Source organism: Passer domesticus, chromosome 9, assembly GCF_036417665.1.
Source record: "Passer domesticus isolate bPasDom1 chromosome 9, bPasDom1.hap1, whole genome shotgun sequence".
NCBI lineage: Eukaryota > Metazoa > Chordata > Aves > Passeriformes > Passeridae > Passer > Passer domesticus.
This window is the reverse complement of record NC_087482.1, coordinates 41,082,230-41,098,771: the sequence shown is the minus strand read 5'-3', so window position 1 is coordinate 41,098,771 and position 16,542 is coordinate 41,082,230. Positions and strand designations below refer to the sequence as shown.

The window sequence follows — 16,542 nt, the reverse complement described above, 5'->3', positions numbered from 1 at the left end:
CTCTCTTTTCTCATGTGATGAGTACTTTTACTTAGTACTTTGATACTCCAAATAAACACCGTATTTGTATTTCTAAGGCTATTTCTAAAGAGGAAGTAAAGATAGGTTCTGGTGACTTTCTGTTTCAGGAAATAAATTTCACTAATTGACGTCAATTATTATTCACATCAAGATTTCAGATCTTAGGAGGGCTTTGGTTTTTGGTGGTTTGGTTTTGGTGTTTTCCTTGCCTGAATTGTGAAGTAACTCTGTTTGGAGCAAGGCACATTCTAGCTGGACTTGGGAGAAAGTCAAACTAGAAGGAAGAGAGAAGGCACACCTTGAGATGTCTCCAAACTGATAATACATTCATTTTCAACTGGCTGTTGAATTAAACAGAAAGTCTTGTACAGAAAGTGATCAAATCAGCATTTCTGTTTAGTCAGGCCTCGTTGTGGATATTTGTGATTGTGCCATTTCACAGCATTGGCTTTGGTAATTTGCCAGGTGCCTGCCACACACCACACACACCATCCAGTGTGACTTATTCTTTGAACAACTCACCTGGCAGCAGCCCACGCTGTGGACTGTGTCCTGCACCAGCTCCATTTCATCATATATCCATCATATATATCCATATATCCATCATATATATCCATATATCCATCATATATATCCATATATCCACTCTCCAGGTGCTCCCTCTTTTGAAGACTATTGCAGTTAGCTCAAATAATTTAAACTTGTCTGACCTTTTTGTCTTTTAACACCCCATAAAGGATGATGAAACTGTGCAGAGGCACCCCAGGGCAGAAGATGTTGGAATAACAGGGGCACGTTGCTACCTCCTGTGTCACATGCTTCAATAATGATGACACTGCTGCATTATTTTTCAGGAAGCTGATTATAGCTTAGCAAAAATCTAATTGAAACTTCAGACAGCAAAAACATTACAGAAAGTGTATGATGTGCCTCTGAGAAATTAATCTGAAGTGCTGAGGCAAAATTCAGCAAATATTGGATCAATTTTTATAGACTTTGCTGTTGTGGAGGAACTACTTGCAGTCATGCTGCTGTATAAACTGCCTTGGATGAGTGGGTTTGGAGGGTTCTATAACTTACCATGCTAATATGGAGCAGTCAATAGGAGTTCCCTGAGTGTTTAATGACCACTGTGCACTGCTTGTGCCTAAAGAGGGGTGGTGTGTGTGCCTCTTGGTTCTGCTGGATTAATGTCCCCCAAATCAGGCCCAAACATGCAGCTGCCCTTAGCTCTGGGTGCACAGAGAGGAATTTAAAGGCAATCTGAAATACTGTGCTCTCACCTGACACACAAGAATTGGTGATGTGTGGTTTTTTCAGTATTGCAATTTGTGGTTGTATAGGTTGTTGTCTTCCCTGGGTTGTTCTCAAGTCTGCTCTGCTTATCCAGGGGTTCATCACATTGAAGCTCAGATAGTTAAAAGAGGGTCAGAACAAATTTATTCCAAATACTCATGATCTAGTAGAAAAGTTATCCTGCCGTATTTGCACCAAAAATACAATTTTTCTATCAACTACCCGCTGCATTATGTCCCCAAAACAGTTCTAAAGGCTATTGTCCTTATTCTCAAGTATACTTCAGAATGGTACTTTGTGGGCTCAACCTTTTGTTTTCCCTCTCTTTATTATTTTCCCTTATTACCATAAATAAGGATTATATTAGGAGCTGGTTGTGCTTCCTATCAGTGAAAGAACATGCCTGCAAGGCTGCTGTGCCTGGATCATGGAGTGGGATTAATTAACTCTGCTCTGCATTAACCTGGGGGGCTGTGGCTCCTGGGCAGGACCTGCCCGAGGCTGGCCAGGTGGGAGCACAGGAAGCAGGGGATGGTTTGCAGCTTCCTAAACACATCTGAAGTTGATCCCAGACCAAGGGGTGATGGATTATTGTGATAGATGTGAGTGTGCCAGGGCTCAGGTGGGCAGAGTGTGTGTCCTGCAGGTGAGGAAACCTTCCCAAAACAGGCTGGGTGTGAGACTTCTCACTGAAATTCACTGAAATGGAGGTTCCTGAGATCACACTGCTGCCTGCCATGACATTTTGGAATTTGAAGGAGGCTGTGTATACAGAACTGGAATATTTCTGTTCCCAAAACATGCACTGCTTGGAGCTGGGCAAAGGAATGAAGGAGACTCTCTGGGGACTGCTTCCACTGTGGTACTCTGATGTGTAATTTGCCACTCATCGTTTCATCTCATTCCATTAATGAGCTCTGATCCCGTAATTTTTATTTTTGTGTCAGTGCTACAGAGAATTAAGACAAAATCACTCAGCAGGGATGTTCCTGGTGGTCCATTCTGAGGGGTATCTTTGGTATTGGAGAGCACCAGAGCTCTCCCTGCTCCAGACCCCTCCTTGCCTGCCTGGTTTTCATACCCCAGGGAAGTGCCACACCCTGGAATCTGGTCAGGTAGCAGAGGATTGTTGCTGAATTGTTTTCAAACCAGCAAAAGCCAATAAATTCCTGTCCTGTTCTAGATCCTGAATTCCCTGTAAGCAGGGAGGACTGAAAACTGTAGGTGGCTGTTTCAGCACATCAGAAACTGGATCTGCAAAGCTTTGACTTTGCAAAAATGTAGTGTTTGGGACTCTTAGCATGCCCTAAAGGAGATGCATTTCCAAAAGGCTTCCCTCCAGTGCCAGCCAGGTGCTGCCCTCTCACCTGCCATCCAAGAATGGGGCTCCACACACAACAGAGGGGTGTGGCAGAACCTGGTGTTTGCTCTCACTGAGATTTGCCTTGCTCAGGAACCTCTTGAGTACAGACCAAAAATTAGCTTTGGGCAAAATCCTTAATCTGCTTTCCTACCTAGCAGTTGGGATGCCCCAGACAGGAAAATCTGAATTATGTTTTGGAGGTTCATCAGAGTTCCTTTCCTGCTAGGGCAGCAGGTACATTGCCAGTGAATTTTAAACCTTGACCTGTTTTAGAATAGTGCAAGACATTCAAAATTGCCAATGTCAGTATTTCTTCACCTGACTGCAAGCTTTCCTGCTTTGCTGTTTGTTGACTCAACCTCTTTAAACTTATAACTTTCAGACTTTCAAAGTTCCATCCCAAAGAGGCAGAATGATATTCTGCATAATTTTTATAAAGTTAAATCATATCATTTGGCTTTAAGTAGAAAAAATAACCCTGCTCTCCTCTCCAAAGATATTTTTATATCCCTTTTCCACATTGAATTGCACTGTCCTCTAGTGGGTGTTTTAAGCAAATGTTTTTGTGTTTGTAAATCTTTCATACTGCTCAGATACAGAAAGCTTAATCTTTTTTTTTCAAATGAACCATAAATGTTCTCTGATATAAAAAGATAGAGGATTAGAGTAATATTTCAAAACCAAATAAGAAAAAGTTACATTTGACCTGTGGTCCAAGCTGTAATAATACAGTGATATATAAAAATGTTTGCATCTGACTTATCTGTTGGAGCAGAAGGATAAAGAGTGAAGACACAACTGTGGGCATTTTATTACTTTGTATTGAGAATTTGATATAATCTGTTTCTTTTGCTTTGAAACAAGTTTGGTAAACTATGAATGAATGAATATTAAACACCAGTGGACTGGTAGGAAGGATTAAATGTACTTCACTAGAGTCAAACTGAAGAACTTTGTATCCCATTTTACCCAGTGGTTTGTTTTTTTCCTTAATGTTGCTATTTAGCTCTTAAAAGGCAATGTCCTTCTTTTAGCTGTGATTCCCTGGGATTTGAGGTGTAAAACATCTCTGGAAATCAGAATATGAAAGTTTTACATGACAGTGATTGCCAGGCTTCTGGATGTTTGCAGTACTGGATGTCTGGCTCCAGCTGCAGGTGATCCAACTTTATTCTCCCTCCCTGGGCTGGGAATACATCTGGATCTTCATTGCTTGTGTCCAGCACCCAGCAGTGTGAGCATCCCCCAGGCTGGGGCATGTTTGAGTGATCTGAGATATTATCCTTCCACTGGTGTTTGCTCTGCTGAAGGGATGAGGGAAGAAACAATTGGAGGATCCAATACAATTCTAGCAGCAATCTCCTAACACCAATATTTTGGTTAGCACACGGTTACATTTATTTGCAGTGTGGGGCTTTTGTTGGTGCCAAACATTCAAAACAGAATTGCAGGCTTTGTCAAGGCTGACTTTACCAAAAAGTGACTGGAAATTAAAACTATTAGTTTTAGTAATAAAGTGACATGGATTTTACATAGATAGAGCTATCCATAAATATATCCCCTTTCATCTATAGAGAAAATACTCTCAGAGTCTGCACAGCTGTTCACACAGCACTTAGAGCTGTGGGATTAATGGCTGTTCCAGTATTTGCCAAGATTTAACACCAAATCTAGCATGAAAACAGAATGCAGCACTCAGCTTCCATTCCTTTGGCTTCCCAGCACTGCTGCTGAGGCCTGGGAGACTGTGGGGTTTGACCAACACTGGCGCTGATGTTTCCATGCCATTGTGGGTTCCCTTATTTCTCCAGAGGAATCCATAATCAGTTGCAAGTACATTTTGTGGGGATTTCACAAATGTCAGTTGTTTTTCTGCATTAAAAAGGCTTGACCCATGGATATGCTACTAGCTTTTGTTTCCTTAGCAATGTTGCTGAAATACAAGAAACATTTATAAGGCATTCTGGTAGGTAAAAATGTTTATTAGAATAATGATGCTATTTAGTAACCTGTCTTGTATGCAGGCAGTTTGCCCTCTCCTTGGTATGTCTAATAGTCCATAGGAATTAGATGCTGAGCATGTGGATATAGAATGGTTCTGATATGCTGCAGGAGGTTTATTTTCCTCACAGACTTAAATAATACAGAGACAGTGCATTCTCTGTGCACATGAGACCTCTTCATCCGTCCACTGTGTCTGAATGCTAAAATTCTTTCAGCTGGAAATGCAGGATCCAGTCAGGCTACAGAAGCAGATATAAACAATGTTCACAGATTTCAGCAGAGTTAAAGTGAATCTCAGCATCATTTGAACTGATCTTCTGGCTTATTTGGAAGATTACGATAAAACCCAAGATCGAATTCCCTACCTGATTCAGTTTCTTATTGATTGAATCTTTTTAGACTCCTCTCTAATTTAACAGTGTATTTTTATTAAAGTCAAGCACACAAACATCAATTATCCAAGCTGCATCTAATTTCCTTCATTTTTTTTTTCCTCTTGCTGCCAATGGATTAGAAGACATGATTAGAATTCAGCTTGAAAGCTGAAAAGCAGATCCCTAAATGAAAAAGTCTGTGCTAGGAATTAAAATATCTGTGGTGGGCATGAAATCCTCCTCCTTATCTCTACTAATGTAAACACACTTGGTTAAGTTGATCTGTCACATGTCTGCTGCAATGTCCCTGAATTAGGAGGATGTGTTAGGAAGGGTGGAGTGCTGTCTGTGGCGTGTCCTACTGCTAGAATCCATCACCAGAATGTTTTAACACCAAAGTCTTCTACATGGAAAAATCTCTGCCATGAGGATTAATGGGATAAGAGTTGGAAGGGCTCTGTTTTTCCTCTTAGGTTTTACTTGCTAACACCAGGAATATTGCTGTGTGCACAAGCGTGGGAACAAGGCAGAGAAGGGCTCTTCTATGGTTTTACTCTTGGTAGCTTCTGCAGAGTTAAGGATTTTGTAACACAAAGGTGAGATAAATGACTGCAATGGCATCACCAGCTGAAAATACAGAAAACACTTAACTGGTTAATGGTTAACTGCATGTATTTAATATGAGTATAAGGAAGAGTTATAAAATCAATTAAATTGTATGTTCTTGTTTGACTGGGTTATAAATTTCCTTCTGGTGCTCTGGCTGGGATGAGGAAGCCATGCCATGAGCTATACACAGGCTCCACGAACTCAAAATGCACTGGATCATCTTTTGAGCAGCCTGGTCTAGTGAAAGGTGTCCCTGTCTTATAGGAAGTAAGCATTTGTTGGGATGTTGTGTTTTCCTTTTGCACTGTGGATGGCAGTATTACTACCTGCTGAACTGGGTGTGAGTGCACGTCGCAGGAGTGAATTGTCACATTTTGTCTGTGGGGAGATGTAAAACCTGATTGTGCAGAGCTATAAACCTGGGTGGCCTCGGGGAATTTTCCTGGTGCTGGTGTGAGCCTGGCTAGCTGGAGCTGGGCAGAGTGAATCCCTTCCTGTGGTGCAGTGAGCTGAGCATAATTGCAGCTGACATCCTGCACCAGTGCAATGCAGTGATATTTCATTCCTTCACACCTAATCCCTTCTCCATCCTCTCGGCTTTTGAGTCAACACAATTCTGGCAAAGCTTGTTTGTGACACCCACTGAAGCTCCTTGTGGAGCACCCCAAATGTTGTGGGTTAGCCCCAGGGTGGAATGGGAGCAGCAGGGCTGCATCCCTGTGGTGTCCTCAAGGGGATAAGGCATGGTTGGGAGCCTGGAATATGGGCTTGGGTTAATGTTCTGCTGCCTTTCCAAGTGGAAAGAAATCATATTAATATCTTTTGTTTATTAATGTCTTGTATGTTGTGAAGGGCGATTTAATTGTGAATCAGGTGGAGAAATTGCAGTTTCCAGAAACTGATGAATAGCAGTTTTTTGAGGTTATCAGTTAACCTGTTGTAATGAATGCTCTTCATTACATGCCTCTCCTTGTTAATTAGAAGGGATTTTTACTCCTCTTTATCAAGTCAGGGCAAGTTTATTACCTTTTCCTCTGTCGTGCTTGTGATAAAGTGAAGATCCAGATTGTTTTGTGAAGTGTCCACATGAATATTTCATTGCTTGTGCATCACACATTTATGCCCTGTGTTTTCTGAGCTCCAACCTCTGATGATTATTCAATACATTTTAAAAATAATCAAACTATAGCTTGTATAAGGTCTTTTATTTTATATTTATAGGTAGAAATTCCCTTTTTTTGTAAATAATTATGACATTAATTACTATGCCCAGGTTTAGACCAAGACAATTAATCACTGCTGTACACTGAAGCAATAATAGACTCAGACTCAAGTTCTCTGAGTGCAGAGGTGAAGCTTGTACCTTCCATAAATCAGAATCTACCTGGCAGAGAGCAGTTGGTATCCTGGTTTGAATCTTTTACCTGTGTTTATTTAAAAAACAAAGTCAAAACATAAACACACCTCCACTCAATTCCTTCTTGGTTTCTTTCCTACAGGTTGAAGCAATCCTTGTGAACATTTTTGGTGGGATTGTGAACTGTGCCATCATAGCCAATGGTATCACCAAAGCCTGCCAAGAGCTCGAGCTGAAAGTACCTCTGGTGGTCAGGCTGGAAGGTGAGTGCTGCTGGAATCAGACAAAATCAGCCCTCAGGTTCTCAGTAATTCACTCAGAATTTCTTCTTCTCGTAAACATATTGGTTCCACATAATAAGAATATGTCAAATTCTTCAGCCATAGCACAACCTGAAGTCAATAAACTCATATTTCTGCATTTATGGACCTTGGTGGTACTGGAAGCAATGAAATTTTGCAATGGAAGCGTTATGAGTTTGTCTGTAAGATTTGCAATGCAAATTTAAATTATTTTGATGCAAGTTTATGTTTACTGGAAGGTATTCCTTTTTAGAATGCAATTCCATTATTGCCAAACCTGCAGCAAAATACAGGATTTTTTTTTTAATTTGCACCAGTGTCAATTAAAAGGAAGATGTTAGAAACAGTATTTTTGAGAAATTACTGTAACTTGTTCCTCTGCCCAAACCCCCAGTCCAGCTAAAATCCAATAAAAACCAGAAGATTTGGTAATGGTGAGGAATATTTTTTTCTTTAGTGCATCCAGCATTGTTTCACAAGAAATAAAAAAGCCATAGAGAGGGGAGGACAAGCACTCTTTGGCACTTGCAGACTTTAATGGCAGTGGGTGTGGAGTTCTGCCTGTAATTTCTAAGAAGTGCCCTGAAGGAGGGAGAATCTTCTGCCACTGAGTGAAAAGTGCCTTGATTGCAATCAGCACCCAGCCCTGGTAAGCTGAAAATATTTCTTTCTGGCCAAGTAGGTTTGGAAAACAGAGGGATTTCTGGGTGGGTTTTAAGGCCTCTTACTGAAAACCATCCATATTCATGTCTGTGTGTGTGTAAAGAGCATAAAATGTCCTGTCACTCTGCAGTGGTGCTGAAAGGAGGAAATGCATCCCTTTATGGACATGAGATGCAATACTGAGGTGGTTTTCACACTGTGATACAAGGGAGAGGAAAGCATGTTCTGAGTGCACCAGGCTTTTTACTTTTCAAAAATCACCCTCCCTGGGATTCCTGAGGATGCAGGAGCCCTTTGCTTAGGGGGATGCTCCTTTTGTGTTTCAGGAGAAAGCAGAGCCTTCCCCTCCCTCATTCTCATCCTGCACTGCACGTGCTGGCATGGATTCTGCTGGAAGTTTGAATACCCTAAAATGGATTTTAGAAACAAATTGTGAAAATTTTCTTTGGATGGCACAGCACCAGTCAACACCTTTAGAGACTGAGTAAAAAGTTTAATATGGATGAAGGAGAGACTGATGGATGTTGCTTAGAAGCAGAAAAGTTTCATTATATAAAATCTCATTGTTTATCAGCTCTAGGCAATGCTGTTTCACTTTTTGTCATAGCAAAAAAACTTTTCCTGTCTTTCACAGCTGAGAAAAAGTTTATCTGTCAGATTTGTGAGACTTCTCAACTGCTGTAGCTGCTGCTTTTAAAGTGAAGATATTGAAAAAGCCATTAGTTTTTCCTATGAACAAGATATTTCTGTTGTGATATTTGAAACTGTTATAAAAGAAACAAGAGCAATTGGTCATTTTAAACTGCACTCTGCTGGGTCTGCCACTGTGCTTGGCCTTTCTCCTGTAATTTTGATAATTCCATGATTGTACAGAAGAGTGAAACTCCTGCAGGGGTGCCTGATCCTCTTGTGCCTGTGGCCTTTGAGTCATTTTCGAATGAGAAAATTCGAAAGAGATTGAAGCTGAATCTACAGAGTGTCAAATACAGACTTAAATGCAAACATCTTTGTGTTACCATCTTCCCAGGGCTGCTCACTCTTCACTAGAGCTGTGACAATGTTTCTCCTAGACTGTTTGCTGACTCTGGAAGTGGCAGTACCACATTTTCTTTGGGAAGCTCTCTCCCAGAATAATACAGCAAGCTCCCAGTTTTGCATAATCTTTATCTCAATTTTTTTTTTAAATTCCTTCTCTTATGCCTCATGTTCATTCTAAACAAAGAGCTGTGATGTTTACAACCTTCAGATGTTGTATTTTGGAACTGTTAGCAAGTCACTGCTGTTTTCTCTGCCTCCTTGATCACCTAACCAAGCAATACATGCATATTTGGTCCTTTTAATCTTTCCTCAGAAATCAATCTCTCTGGATTCCTTATCATCTTCATTGTTCTTTGAACTCACACCAGGTTATTTAAACTTATAAAGATTTTGAATTAATAATGAGTGCTGTGGAAGTAATAAGACTACTCAAGACTTTTTAAAACATCACTGATTACATTTTGCAGTTCAAAAGGAGAAAAAGGAGCAAGCACTCTTTTGGGTTTCCATTTTGAACATTTTCCCGGCAGAAGGTTTGTGATTATTCCCATAAATCTAACAGATTTGTGCCCTGCACTTTAAAGACTCGTTGCCCACATGCACTGTACTATAAGTGTCTTGATGACTAGAGTTTTAATCAGTCAAATCTGTCTTGATTTAGTAGGATTCTGTGGACAAATCTTTGTTCTCAGTTGTATAATAATTACAAGCCGTTTTACCAGTGGATAAAGAAAGGATTACTCTCCTCTTTGAAAATGGTAACTTTATAATTACATATGTTTGCTTGCCTTATCAGTAAAGATCTCACCAGCTGAGACACAGGATTATTGTTCAAAAAGCTCATGGACCAATGGAGAATCCACATATTCTAAATTTCATCTTCTACAGATAGAAAAGTAACTGCTGCTGGGTTTATGCAGGATTTTTTCCCTTTAAAATGTAATACACTTAAGTTTTGTGAAAACTGACTAGGAGTGCTGAAGGGAAGCCAAGCCTTGCTTCTCATTTATGTAGCTCAGAGTTAGATGAAAAGAAGGAAGAATAAAAAAGAATTGTGAATTAGATATCTATTTCCTATGCTGGAAATTTTATATCCTCTCTCTTTCAAAAAATGAATTCTCTCCTTCTCTGGTCATAGGGCAAGAAGGACTGGGAGGAATCATAGCTACTTAATATATTGAAATTCAGATACAAACAAGTTGCTTTTTATTCACATGTCTGAATGCAAATTTTTTTATATTTTTCATTCATGTGATCAGTGACCTTGTGTGTTCTTCAGAATCTGAAATATTCTAGTATCTTCAGAAATCTTTTACACACAAGTGAAATTTTGCTCCAGCTTGTGTATCTTGTTTGTAGGTATAGGTTAGTATGTGTGCCTGATTTTTGGTTTTTAGTATCCCAAATTTCCTGTCAAGAGAGAAGAATGGGATATTGCAGAGTCACACTTAGAACTTCATTCAGACCAGGCTATACAGGCATCTTGGATTTAAACATTCAGCACAAATTTAAATGTGCCCTTCCCTGTTAGGATGTAAACATGAGGCAGAAGGAGAGATTAAAATATTTTTTGGGGAAATTTTAAGGTAGGAAAAGGCAAATGGAGTGGACAGAATAGAGTTCAATTTTCTTTTACAAATAGTCACTGAAAGTTGATTTATTCTTGACTGCAGAGCCAACAGGTGTGAGATGTATAAGCCACCAAAACTGTGTATGTTACCTACCTAAAGGCCATAAATTAAAGCTTGGCACCATCCAAACCTCACATCAAATGTTGTTTAAGAAGGTTAACTAGTGATGAACTTCAAACCTGATTCTCCAGTACCTCTCTTTGGGACCTGAGAGGCCCCAGTTTTCCAGGCTGTGGGAAGACAGGAGAGCATTCATTGCCTGATCCCTGCTGGGGCAGATGTGGCTCAGTGCACTCAGCAGAGCAGCATGGCCAAGCTGGACCCCTGCTAGGGATCCTGTAACGTGGGCACAACCTGCTCATGTCACTAATAATAATTGACATTCTGCATATTGTGACTTTTTTGTCATAACAGAATGTTTTGGGTCAATCAGAATATTTTTTATATTATTCATCTATTTGTTAGCACATAGCAAATGTATATAACTGTGCTCATGTCACTAATAATAATTGACATTCTGCATATTTTGACATTTTTTGTCATAACAGAATGTTTTGGGTCAATCAGAATATTTTTTATATTATTCATCTATTTGTTAGCACATAGCAAATGTATATAACAGTGTCTTATCCCTTACAGATTATTTACCTGAAAATGGCATTGCAGAATCCTGCATCCTCTCTAAGCATCAGCACTGAGCAGTGACCATTTAGCCTGTTCCTCATGGGTTTATGGCAGGCCAAGTGAGTGAGGAACATAATCCAAATCCTGCATTGGAGTATGACTGGGTGTGTTTTATTGGTTTGATTTTCATTCAGCCTCCCACTGTGTGCTGGTGTAACCTTACCCCTGGTAGAGACACGCTTAGACAGAATATTTATTATTAGGATTTTTTGGTAGTGAGTTGAGTACATTTGTTTTGCCACTGGTAGCAGAGATTTCAGGTCCACAGAAGTGTAAATTGAGATTGCATTGACACAGACACAGAGGTTGTTCCAGGAGCCAGGTTTTCAGCAGGAGGATGTTTAGATTACAAAGCCTGAAGGTGCATGCCGATAAAATTACATCTTTCCAGGCTTTCTGTGGAGTGTTGTTGACAGTAATATATGTCAGAAGACAAAAACTTCTAATTAGAAAGCCATTCTCTTCATAGAATCCAGTTTAGAAAAAAACAAAACAAACACACACAGACACAAAACCCCCAAACAATAAAACACAGCAACAAAAAAAGCCCCACAGGCTCCAGCCCTGTGAATTTTCACCTTTTCTCAGCTGGCTGCAGGGCAGGGGAAGGGCAGATTATTCTGATAGCCTGGGTATGGGATTCTGTTCACAGATCTCTGACACCATCCAGTGGCAGGAGGTTAATGCTGGAAGAGTGGGATTCTTTATTTGTTTATTTTAACATCTGTTGCAACAAGATGGTGTTTGTAGATTCCTAAATGTTTCCACTGTTTTCGGAAAGTTTAATTTGAAATCTTTTACCTCTGCTTTTAGCGGGCTCATTATAATTTCCATATTCTCCACATAGCTAAAATACTTAATCACAATGAGATAAAAGGCAATCACCAAAAAAAGGAGAATTATAGGAAAGGAAGTGCTTGCTGAAAAGTGTGGTTATTGTATGGCTTGCCTATAAAAGTGTTTTATTTAAGAAACACAAAATGTACTTGTACACTTTTGGCTGCACTGAGATTTTTTTTTCAGCTTTCATAATTTCATTTCCCTGCATAAACTCCCCCTCCCTTCTCAGGGGCCTGTGTTTTGTATTGATTTTGTAATGCATGTTAGACAAGTGGTGTGGAGAGCAATCAATGCAGTGCAGAACAGATCCAATGTATTGTTCCCTCTCTGACCTGTTAGTAAATTAATATTGGCCACTTAGTGAAGAACAAAAGTTAGTTTTAAATACTTGGCTATCACAAACACCACAATGTTTTTTTCTGTGTGGGAAAATTTCCTGGAAAATTTCCCTCTTTCCATTATTTCTCTCTTCATAACACTTTGTCTTGTAGAATCCTGTTTGAGAGATCAGTACAGTCTTGACTGTTTTAAATGTTTATCACACTTGTATCTAAATAAAAGGCAAAGCCTTTAAGGTATGTTGGGAATCACTGTACAAGTGTGAGGGACTCCAAAGAGAAGAGAAGCTTGGGAATGGCTCCTGCCTCCCCTGTGCAGTGCTGGGCTGACAAGTAGCAGCTCCACATTACATCAGATAGGATACTTGAACAAAAATCAAATATTATGCTCTTTTTTTTTTTGCCCATAATATTTTTTTTTTCTATAGAAAAAGTTCTGTACAGTTCTGGGTGTTACTAAGCAACCAAATCCCCCTTCTGTCAAAGATTTCAGATGCCTTTGACCTTCCTGCACAAACCCTGCAGCGTGTCCTCTGCACAGCCATGGGAAGCATGACCTGTTCTGCCAGTGCCTTTGCAGAGGGAGCAGATGGGTCCCACATTCCTCTTCCTGATCCTGCCTCTCCCATCACAGAGTGCTGTGACAGGGATGGCTTTGGTCCCTCTCAACTCCAGGAGTGGCAATCCTGACTTGAGCACGCTGATGAAACAGGCTTTTGAAATGCTCAGCTTCTGTGGTACCGTTTCAGATGTTTTATGAAGTCTGAAAAAAAAAAAAAAGAAATTTGAAAAATCATCCTTTAAAATGAGCATTCTGGATGTTGCACAGTAAAGAGTATGCTTCTTGCTTGGTTAATAATTAAGGGTATAATTAGTGTATAGCTCCAAATAGAATTAAAATTCATTTTGCTAGGTCGAGGAATTACAAAGTAATTAAGCATTTTGGCGTGGCAAATGAATAAGGAACCTGACATGAAGGAGGATAGAAATGATTCTAAAGAGGCCCAGCTCAGGGTGCCTGTGGCTGGTGTGTGACCCCAAAGTGTGGATTCTGCTTCCTCAATTGGATGTCTGACTCCAGGTTCTTCTGTGGTGCAGAGCATAGCAGTGATCCAAAGTGTCACTTGGCTTTGCTGCAGAGAGCTCTGGAGAATTTAGATTTTCTGTTAGTCTCAGTTTTCCAAAAAGAATGAGATAGAGTCAATGGGAAGGTGGTGCTCTTGTCATTTGGACAAGGGAAGTGGGGAAAATGTATTTTCCTGAAATATCTTTTTCAGCTTTGGATTTTTTCCCTTTCCTTTGCATTAGTCTATTGACTGAAGTTGAGCTTTTTTCATAAAAACAGGAGCCCTTGTGCTGTGTAATCATGTTTTCTCCCTGGGGCAGGGTGGACATGGCACTCAGGGACATGGTTTATTGGTGGACATGGCAGTGCTGGGTTTCCAGTCATACTCAAAGATCTTAAGGGTCTTTTCCAACCTAAATGTTTCTGTGATTATAATTATTTAGTGCAGCAGCAGAGGAGGGATTGGTGTCATGCTGAATTACTTCAGGGACCTTTGTATTCCCTGTTTTTAGTAAAAATGCAACAGCACATTCAGGAGCATCTTAAACCTGGTTAAATATTCAGGATTACCCAATCTTTGCCTTTCAACAGCTCATTTGGCAGCTTTCAGTTATCACAGGTGAATTTTAGTTACTGTTGACTCACTGATTAGCTGTAGCTGATTGTGGCTAATAAATGCCTTAAAAAGAGCCTGGCACGTGATCCATTACCCAGAGCTCTTGCTGGATGTCCCTGCTGGCTCTGGGGGATGCTGCCCTGACCCTCTAATCTTCACCAAGCCCCTGTTGTGCTCACAAGTGCCATTTTCAGATTGCATTGTCTGTCACAATTGTCACTGGAATTAAGAGCTCCTTCTTCTCAGCTCAGTCTCAGCCACTCCTTTAATCTGTTGCGAAACTGAAATGTGTAGTTTGAGGCATTACCTGATTTTTCAGAGACATGCTAGGAGATGTTAATTTATTCCTGAGTATTAATTACTAATTATAGTTAGTGTTCTTTTTTTAGGAACAAATGTCAGCGAAGCCCAGCGGATCCTGAGTGAAAGTGGACTCCCCATCACCTCTGCCAACGACCTGGAGGATGCAGCAAAGAAGGCAGTGGCAAGCGTGGCCAAAAAATAACACCTTGAAGGTTATTCTCATGGAAAACTTGTGTTTCACAAGGTATCATTCCTGCTGTTGTTCCAGAGGATTAATGGAGCTCTCCCAAGCAGAGATCAGGCTTGGGGGACTGAACTGGAGTTGCCTGGCCAACCCAGGCCATGGCTTGCAAGTTGGGCTTCAGAAATTTTGCAGCTACAATCTTCAAAAGTTTATATGTCTGTCTGATTTTGGTAATTTTATTAGTCACAACTGTAATAAGTAATACTTCACTCCCTAAAGCTCTTTTTTGTTTCTCTTTCCCAAATTGTCACTGATAAACTCATGATAAGACAAAATAAGTGATAATTGACTTCTGCCAACAGAATTGTTGTTTAATCAAACACTTTTAGGTCACCTATTTCACAATATTTTTGTTTGTGTTTTTATATTGTAAAGACTGAACTAACAGTGGGTTTATATTTTTATGGACTTTTGCAATAATGTAAAAAGCTGTGCTTACAATCCTATTTTTATTCAAATGAATGATGATTATTTTCTTTTTTTGGAAATCACTGGTTTTGCCTTAAGATGATTACCTTTTGTTGATGCCAATGGATACCTCACAATAGGAAAAGGGACTGAGAAGTTGGTAGAGAAAGGAACTCCCACTCTTACCATGCCTAAAAACCACTGTAATGTGTTTCATTCCTTTTCTGGTCTTTGGAAATGCCCTGCTGTATTTCCAGCTGTAGCAATGCCATCCGGGGGCTCCAGGAGGATTTTTCTGCCACTAAGGAAATGGCTGCTAACTTTTTAAAATAACCTCTTTTGTGAGAATGTCGCTGCTGTGAGGTTTTAAAGTAAGCTGAGAAGCTGAAGCAGTTACCTCTGAGGAGCATGGAGAAATCTTCATCTGATTTAACTTCCAACAACCATTTCTAATTTATTGGGAATAAAACACAAATGAACTTTTCTATTTTTAAAGTATTTGACTTCTCAGGCAGCAGTAAAAGTATGTGTAAGAAAAAACACCCTAAGTTTCACTACTCAGATATTGACCAAGATTCATTTTGATTATATTCTCTTTTGTAGCAGTTAAAATTCAAGCTGTTAGTTACACAAATCATTCATTCAGGGAACAGAAGGCAATACTAAAGATCTTGTGTAACTAAAGAACTTTGTACAAATCTCACTCTGCCCAGGAATTATGTGCTGAAAATCATCAATAAATTTGAACAGTGAACAAATGAGGGGATATTATGATCTGGTTTTGTAAATGGGCAGAGATATAAAAATTTGTGAAATAAATTCCTAATTGTGATTTTTTTGAGCAGCTCTAATCAATACCGTGTTCTGCTTAGAAAAATGTAAATAAATTTTTCTTGGCATTTCCATTAATACTGTTACATTCAAAATAAATTATCTGCACTAATCTTTGGCTCTTGACACAAATAGTGCAGATAGGTTGCCATCATCAATTCCTGCAGGTTTTTCCTTCTCCATTCCTTTCTCTACATATTGCTCAAGGAGAAAATGTGTGACCATTAGAACAGCAATAAATATGCCTCTAGCTCTGTAGTTATTGACAGAATGAAGGAGAAGGGTATCCTTAGCAGCCTTCTTGGAGGTGCATAAAAGCCACACTGCTCTGAAGGAAGAAATGTTTACCTCACCACAATAAATAAGAATCACACTCTATTTTATATATTTTAATACTGGAAAGTTAAGATTCTGTGGAAAAACTGTTTGTGCAATGTTGTCACACACTGTGTCCCTAATTCTGGTCTCAAAACCATCCACTGTGCATACACAATTATTATTTTGCAAAGATTAATACTGTGTACACCATTTTGTCAAATAAATGTAAAAATAGA

General features: G+C 39.6%; 1 protein-coding gene across 2 annotated transcripts in view; it reads left to right on the top strand.

The window, feature by feature from the left end:
* Positions 1-16,542, top strand: part of SUCLG2 (succinate-CoA ligase GDP-forming subunit beta) — a 104,495-nt gene extending 87,953 nt beyond the window's left edge. For both annotated transcript variants that reach the window (XM_064432987.1, XM_064432986.1), the window contains exons 10-11: positions 7,167-7,287; positions 14,592-16,542. In XM_064432987.1, coding sequence (XP_064289057.1) covers positions 7,167-7,287; positions 14,592-14,707 — 237 coding nt within the window. In that variant the 3' untranslated portion in view covers positions 14,708-16,542. The remainder of the gene's footprint in view (positions 1-7,166; positions 7,288-14,591) is intronic.